This window comes from Geospiza fortis, unplaced genomic scaffold (genome assembly GCF_000277835.1).
Source record: "Geospiza fortis unplaced genomic scaffold, GeoFor_1.0 scaffold130, whole genome shotgun sequence".
NCBI classification, from domain to species: Eukaryota; Metazoa; Chordata; class Aves; order Passeriformes; family Thraupidae; genus Geospiza; species Geospiza fortis.
The window spans coordinates 10,785,298-10,793,772 of NW_005054300.1; the positions used below are offsets into that span (position 1 = coordinate 10,785,298).

An 8,475-nucleotide genomic window follows, 5' to 3' on the forward strand; every position below is an offset into this window, starting at 1 on the left:
GCCCTCCTGTTCCTGCTGGCTGACCTTTAGTGCCCCTTCACCCATGGAGGCAGCAGTCTGGGTGGCAGAGGGAGGTGTCCCAGGGGGCAGGGGATGGGGTGATGTGTGTGGGACACATCCTTGCATCCCATGTGCTTGGCACCCCCGTGTTGGTGTTGGGCCATGTTGGGCACTTGGGGCTGACAAAGGGCTGCGAGTACCAGCAAGCACAGTACAGCAAGCACGGGCTGTCTGCATGGAGATGGAAATTGGTGATTCAGGGTTCACTGACCTGTCTCATTAGGGTCAGTCCTGCCTGCTCCTTTTGTCATGCATGCCTGATGGGGCAGGCTGTCACTCAGCCAGGGCAAACAAGCATGTTCTGAGGGAATGTTGTGTCACAATTACAGAAGGGAGCCGGGAGCCAAGCTGAGCCAACTTTGCTGCTTAAAACTTCCTCTCTGCATGTTGGTGGCCATAGATCAGAGGATTGTCTTCCCTTGCCTCAGTTTGCCTGTGGGTGGGAAATGAGAGAGGGATAAGAGTCTTAGCAGCAGGCACAGGATAAGTAGCTGCAGTTCTAATTAGAAGTATCTCACCTGACTGCTTCCATCGGCTGATCTTCAAGCATGTTGGTCTTGCCACATCCCATCTTGGAAGGTGAGGCAGGCAAGATAAGGAGGCAGAGGAATCCCCCTGTGGATCTTCCTGATGTTCTCCTGTGATCCCAGGTGGGGTGACAAATAAGTAAGATTTCAGGAGCAGCCCATTGATTTATTATAAAACTGTGTTTGAGACCATATTTCTCTCCCACCTCTTTGTTCATTCACAAGATTTCCTTTATCGTTGTCTGCTTATGCACAAGCCCAGACCCACCTAAAACATCCACTAATCAAACTGAAGGAAAATAATAATCCTTGCAGTCTGCAAATGATCTCACCAAAGCCACTGGTGGAAAAGAGACTGGCTTTCAAGTATTTCTTTTTACTTTTGGCACCCTACCTACCATTCACCTCCTCTCCAGAAAGACCAGGTCCCCATCCTCTCAGGCCATGACTCCATGTGGCCAGAGCAGGCTCTTCTTTGTGCCAAGGGCTCAGCTGAAAGAATGGAGCCTTCCAGGGAAACTACAGGCTGTGAATCTTTACACTGCCAGCCTAGATGCATGTGTTTCTATTTCTTGAATTGATAACCACCAACTTCTTATTTTGTTTTCCCTTCTTTCCTTTCTTGAAAATATCCATTGCTACCTCTTCAAGGAGTTCTCCTCCACCTCCAGTATCACTGCTAGTGGCACAGTCACCTCCCGGGTGACCAGTAATGGAAACGCTGTCACAGCGAAGGACTTACTCAACCATGAGGACTTGGCAGGAGACCGGGGCATGATGGACGATATCTTTGATGAGACCTACCGGGAGAAAGAGGGCCCCAAGCCCCCGCTGCGATACGTCTGGAGGAATATCATCCTCATGAGCCTGCTGCACCTCGGCGCCCTGTTCGCCTTGACGCTGATACCCTCTGCAAAGATCCAGACACTGGCGTGGGGTAAGCACATTCCTCTGTCTGTTTCTGGGAATCTGCAACCCCCAAATCTGTTGGGTGGGGTTTTTTTTCCCCTGCAGGCCCACGGACTTGGGGATTAGAGAGAAAGAAGCAGGGGGCTTCTAGAAGCAGCTCTTCAGCCAGATTTGTAGCAAGCTGTGGAAGGACCTGCTAGTGTCTCTTGTAAGGTCATACATGAGAGGGAAAGATTTGGCAGGGATTTGGTTTGTCTGCGCAAAGAACAAACTTGATTCAGAGACATTAGGATTGGAAATATTCTGAATGTGTAGCTGCTTCTGGGGTGAAGCACAAAAACTATTTGATAGAGTACTGTGACAGTGCCAGAAAGTTAGGAAGCAAGATGCTAGCAAGAGCACCTAAACAGGTTTTTGGGGAGGCAAGGTACAGAGCACTACTTGGCATGAGACTGCTGCCCAGACATGAGAACCATTCCTGTCCTTACCAGGGAAGCGTAAATCCCACAGAGCCTCAATGTGTATATGAGGGAAAAGAGACAAAATACAGTTGTGCTGAAGATAAAAGTCAAGAATTAAGTCTGAAGCTCAGGTCTTTTATCATTCTTAAAAAAGCACAGATTAGCCACTGTCATCCCGGAACTAAGCCTGACGACTTTCAGAAAATAAATAAGCATCTCTCCAGGCAGCAAATTCCAGTGGAAAGCACAACCCAGCAGAAGGTAGCTAGGCAAAGCTCTCCTTTCTCAGAGATCTTGCCCTGGGTAGGAACCAAACTTCTCCTCTGACTGCTTGAAAGACAGCTGGGCCCAGGGCCCACTCTGCAGGAGAGCTTCGCTTTCCACGAGCCTTTGTGTGGACCCCTGGAGGAGTCCAAAAACCAAATGGTTCCCAGTAGGGAGGTCAAGAGATTGCATCCAGCCCCTGCCTCCCTGTGAAACAGAACATCCTGAAACAAAAAGCAACAGTCTAGATTGAGTCCTGCTGGGGTGGCTTTTGGGTTCAGTAGTGCTCCCGCTTCCTGGTCAGGCTGGCTATGGATGGCCCTGGGGCAATCCACCTGGTCTGTCACCCTCTCAAAGTCTGTCTTCCTGATGGCTGTGTGCAACAAGTATCACAGCTGAACCGGGAAGGAGATGGCTTCCTGGATCACCAGGCTGACTCTTCCTCTTATCAGCCTCTCACAGGCAGGGGTCTGCCTCCTCACTGGAGGCAACAGCCAGAGTCTGGCTACAGCATCTGCAAAAGCAGAGGCCTTGATGTGTTCCCTTGTGCAGCCAGCATGGCCTTTCAGGGGAATGTTGTGAAAGAAGACTTCAATGGGCCTTTCCCTCGTGAAAAACTGACAGGCTGTACTTTACGCTGGCCTGTCAGAGCTGAGCAGAACATGCAGCCTCAGCATGATGTTGGAGGAGCATTTCAGGGCTCTTGGTCCTGTTCTGTGTGTCCCATCCCTGGGCTGGAGGCTAAGCAAAGACTGCTGGCTTCTCTCACTCACTAAGCTGATGGCCTGGGTCCTCCAACTCCAGTCAGATAACCTCAGGATGTTGGGGCAAGGTGAAGGAAAAAAGTGAGTTGAATTTACTGACTTCATTTCAAGCTGCTGATAGGCTCCATGATTTCCAAATCCATCCAACCCTTCTCCCTTGAGTGCCCTTGGGATTCTTATGAGGGCTTGAGCATCTTTATCCAGAAAGTTAATGCTGTTTTGCATTCTGCTAAACCCCACCCTACCCCAAAATGGTTTCTGAGGCAGTGTCTTTGCAACCATACACCTCTTTAGGATGTCTGTATGGCATCTCATGGCACTTCCCAGGAATCTGCTTTGCTTTTTATCTGATGTCAATATTTCCTGCTCTCCTTGCTCAGTCAACTCTGATGTGAAGTGCCAGTTGCTCTCCTGCCACTGTGAGGCACTACAAGATTCCGTGGTGGATTCTGGAGTGACATGTTCTGGGAATGGGAGAAGGACATGGTGTTTGGGGGAACTGCACTGTTCTGGAGTGGCTGAAGATCTATCTGGCCTTACCAAAGCTGCAGTAGCTCCACCAAGCTCTCTGTCCTGCACTCCTGTTCCGGGAAAGGACCACTGTTACAGCCAAGTCAGAGTTCCCTTATAGTCCATTCTCCTCCAGCACTAACTGGAACTGGAATACTTTGATCCTCCACATGTCTACCTTGCTCCTTGCATTGCCTTTTCTCAGCTCATACCTTTATTTGGCATATACAAGGCATCTGGGGCTGTCATGGCATGTCAGTGACTTGCTGTTTTTTCCCATCACCCTCTGGTAGCAAGGAGAGGACTACAGTTCCCATGTTACACACAAGGATAGTGCAGCAGAGACTTGGGTTGCTCCTGGCAGTACACCATGGGCTTATGGCAGGCCAGCTCTAGCAATGGTAGTTCGGGAACTGCTGGAGTTTTTGCTTGTTTCTTTGTTTGTTTTTCAGATAATTTCCTCCTTAGGTTGTGTACATATAGTATAAAATTAGCATGGTCTCGGGTGTTCTCTGTTGTGTTGCAACAGGCAGCTGTGGGGCCTAGTAGCTCATCTACCTTCTATAATTTATCCATTGCTTATACCTACTTCATTCAGGCCACCGTCTCCTTGATGTTCCTGTCCCTTTGAAACCAGTTATATTGGTGACTGTCCTCTTTTGTTTTCATTTCTCTGTGTGCTGATTCCTCTTTGTCTCTCAAGCTCCCCAGCCCTGCCTTCATCATTGTTTGCTGTTCTGCGTTGCTGTGTGCATTGTCTCTCCTGATCTCTTTCTGGTACAGAGCTTCCCAGAATGAGCTCGGGTTGTTGATCAGGTGAGAGCTCACCATCACAAGAGCTCTCCGAGCCTGTCCAGCACTGGCTTTCTAGTCAGGTCCCCTTTTATTTATTGTCTTTTCCACCACACTTCTCAAAATCTTGCTTAGTCTTTTCAAGGATCATGGGCACATTTTATGTCATTTGCTAAATGGCACAGAGACTGAGTCTTACAGGGCAGGATGCAAAGGTGATGGGCAATTTCTTCTCTAATTGCTCAGATCCTCACTGGAAATATGATTTGTGGGTAGTCTTTTTAGCCCGTGGATGCAGCAGACTGACAGTAATTGTCCTAGCTCCTGTTGGCCTGGACAGCAGTGTCTGTAAACAAGAATGGTTCCTCTCGACATGGTGCTCTGTCAACACCTCAGATCCCTGCAGTGCCCCCCAGAGGCTCTAGAAGCATGGGTTGATACCATATTCTGTTGTTGCTGTATTATCTTTGGACCAAGGTGAACCTTGCTGGGTAATTTAGGCAACTCTGACAGTCAGAAAATCTCAGCCAATACTACCCCCAGAGATACAACCAGCAAAGTGTTTACAGTGGTTTTTTTACTTTCCCATCAAGACTACAGCTGGCAACACCTTACCACTTAGTGTTCCCTCCAGGCTTAAGTAGCAGGTGGTGTGCTTCTCTGAGTGTGGCAGGGAAGTTAGGTTTCAGTGATAGCAGATCCTATTGCTCCTCCTAAACACTGTTCCCTTTCTGCAGCCTGTAAATTTCATTGCCCCTGGTATCTTTCTCCTGAGAGTAGCAGGACTCACCTGGCTAACAGGGACTGGGCAGCAAGGAGGGAACAGTCCTGCACAGAGCAGAAGCCCAAGGACACATGCTGGATCAGGAGCACCTCTTTACATGTAAACATCCTTGGTGTTCACTGCAGGTGGCAATGCTTTCAGCACATTCCTGGTTTCTCATCATAGCTTGGGTCTGAATCTGGGCCCTAAAGAGGTAAAGCCTAATGAGTCATAGCTGTGACTGAATGTGGAATGTTTTGTGTTTAATTTTTGGAGTGTTGAGTGCTTATTACTGTCAGTGGTCATAATTCTTTGTATTCCAGTTGAATGGGTCACTGGGAATATCACCTGTGAGTTGCCAGTCTTTTGAATCTCGTGTAGTTCAAAGCACAGTATGGAAGATTACTTTGAATCCTCAGCTGATGGAGTCCCTAAGTCCTTCAGTTTGGGGCAGCATCACAGGGCAAGTGTGAAAATCTGTGCTACTTTATTTCACCTTCTCTACTTTCTTTCCAATTGAATTCTTAGTGGATGATCTTGGAGGAGTTCTTCTCCTTCCCTGTGAGATGCTGATTCCCTGACTATGCAATGATTGATCATCACTGTACCTGTTTGTGGGGGTGAACTCTCTGAATCATAAGGGTGCTGGATTCTTCTGTATTGCACAAGGATTTCAGTCATTGTACATATCCTGTCACTGTCACATAAACTCTTAGATATGGCTGATGGATGTAATTGTCTCCAGGTAGGGTTTGGCTTTCTGTGGGGCTGGTGCCATCAATGCATAGACTGAGAATCAGTTGCTTTCCCACAGAAAGTGTCTGCCCCTTAGATAACCTACAGCTTCTGTACACGGGCATGAGGCCAGGCAGCACAGAATTATACTTAGAGAGTTATGGCCATTGTAGTGACCTGGGATGCAGGTCCAAGAGAAGTCAGCATGAGCTGCTGAGGTTCATGGGCTTTGGATGGAGGCTGAGTCTGTTCTATGCCGGGGTACCCAAAAGCAGTGGTACTTTTCCAGATTTTTTACAAGAGCTTCCAGGAAAGGATACCCAAAAGCAGATACTGGATTGTCTGGGTTTGGAGTCTGTTGGTGTCCCCATCACATCTCTTTTGTGATTTTCTGTGCTTGCTGATAATGTCATTGTTGCTGGTGTCATCTTTTCCCAACAGGGGTATCCACAGGCAAATTCTGAGAATTATCTGTATAATTGTCTGCATTGGAAAGCTTTGTGAGCTTTGTTCAGCTCTGTTGTCTCTTGCAAAGGCTGGATCCTGCTGTATTTGCATGCTTGGCTCTTCTGAAAGACTGCCAAGGTGCTGGGAGACACAAGACAGGGTTGTACTGGGCCAGGGCTTGTTCTGCATTCAGCAGCAGGCAGGGAACCAAGGGAGAAGATGAAGATGGGGAATCACAGTCAGATCAGCAGACAGGGAAGGTCACTCTTGTGCAGTGGGATGGAAGTGAGAAGAGTTCATGCAAGTTTAAGGGGCCAGAAGATGATATTAAATCAGCCAAGACAGGCTTTTAGTGGATAAGAGATTAGGCTGGGAATGTAGAAAAACAAAAAGGAGGTGACAGAAGGAAGATGAAGCAGGAGATGAGCAGAAAAAAAGCCTGTATTATTTTGAATTAAAGAATCGGGCCATGCCTGGCACGGGTCTCAGATTTCTGATTCCAGACAAGTTTCTGTCAGAGTATCTGGTTTTCTGGATTCAAGATAAACTTGATTAGAGCCATTTGGCTGGACTGAATGGCTGAATGTCAAGCATACTACCAGCAATTCCATTCCATGGAAGGAATAAGGAACTCTTTTCATGATTGATACAATTGGCTGAAAAATGCTAATTTATACCAGAAAAAATTTGCCCTGGGGGACTGGTAAGAAGGCATCGCTTCCCTCAGAGGACTAGAGGTGGATCAGTTGACCTGTTCACAGATGTGCATCCTTCTCTCTTTGTGTCTGAGCTTGCAGAGCAAACCAGCTGTTGAATGCTCTCTTCTGCCAAACTTCCTGACCCTTCCTTCTAGAGGAAGAGTTAATTTGCAGAAACAATTTTCTTCTTACCCTACTTTCCTAGTGTAATGCTGCTATGAAACTCTTGGGATCTTTTCTCCATTTCAGTTTTAGGATCAGGTGCTGGAGCTGAGGTTAATTTCCAGAATTCCCAGGAGGGCAAAAAGGCACACAGACCAGGGCAAATATGAACTCATGATGTATTTGGAGAGGGATGTGGTTTTTTACCAGATGCCAAAGGGGCAAGGAATTCCTTTTGCCCTGCATGAAGAGGGAACACTTGAAGCAGCCTCAAGGCTCAACAGGGCCCAGCAACATCTGCCTCTGCCATGGGCACAACTTGCAATGAATCGTTAGCCCTGGGGTTTCCTTCTGTGAAAGGTGCAGGACTTGAGTAGAGGGGGGGGATCAAAAAGACCCTAGGAACAGTAGCCTCTGGACAGATTTTAAACCAGTGCTAGAGCTGAAGGTGAAGCCCAGGCTTCAGTGGCAGGATAGGTTAGATCTTTTTTTAGCCAGCTTCTGCTGAGAAAGGGAGCAGAAGAAAAGCCTAATCCTGGGCTTGAGTTGTCCCCTCAAGAATGCTAAGATTATCTACCATCTCTGGGTGAAAATAATGCAAAAGATATTTAGTGGGGATTGATGAGATAGGAAAGCAAGAGACTGGATTATTTGGGGTGGAAGGAAAGGGAGAAGCTGTTCCCTGGTGGACTGCAGTGCTTTTAACACAGTGCTTTATGAAAGCAACCAGTTTATACAATTTTGACTACTCTGCTCTGACAGATGGCACTATGGTGAAGAACCAGCCCTTGTGAGTCTTCTAAGGGGGAGCCTCCTTCCTTGTTAGAGATGAAGAGCTGAATTGATTTGTCCCACATTGCCTATTGCCCCAATCTGCTCTCCATGGATTTCTCTCTTGCTTATACAGCTTTGGGGGAAGGCCCACCTTTGTGTTGCTCTGCCTGAAGCTTTGCTCCAATTGCTCAAACACCTTCTTTTCCTTTGCAGCTCTTCTGTGTTTCGTGGTGAGTGCTCTGGGGATCACAGCTGGATCTCACCGCCTCTGGAGTCATCGCTCCTACAAAGCCACGCTGCCCCTGCGCATCTTCCTGACTATTGCCAACTCCATGGCCTTCCAGGTAAGCATTTCCTCAGTGTCCCACTGGTCCTCAGAAGGAAGTGCTCCCATGAATCCCTGTCCCAGATATGGGACACAATCTGATGAAGAGGCTCCTCTAATCTACTGCCTCTTGTTAGCAAGAAGATGGCCCTTTCCATCTAACACTGCCATGGTGCTGGAGTCTGTCTCATTGTCTTTACTTTGTCCTATCAGAGGTTGACTCTGGGACAAACCCAGTGTTGAGGACAACAGGCCAAAACCAGGGGTAGGAAATCTCTCTGAAG

General features: G+C 47.8%; 1 protein-coding gene across 1 annotated transcript in view; it reads left to right on the forward strand.

Moving 5' to 3' along the window:
• SCD (stearoyl-CoA desaturase) overlaps positions 1–8,475 on the forward strand; it is a 20,634-nt gene that overhangs the window by 2,603 nt on the left and 9,556 nt on the right. Inside the window, exons 2-3 of the mRNA XM_005416500.2 lie at positions 1,239–1,524; positions 8,080–8,210. Of these exons, the coding sequence (XP_005416557.1) occupies positions 1,239–1,524; positions 8,080–8,210 (417 nt within the window). The remainder of the gene's footprint in view (positions 1–1,238; positions 1,525–8,079; positions 8,211–8,475) is intronic.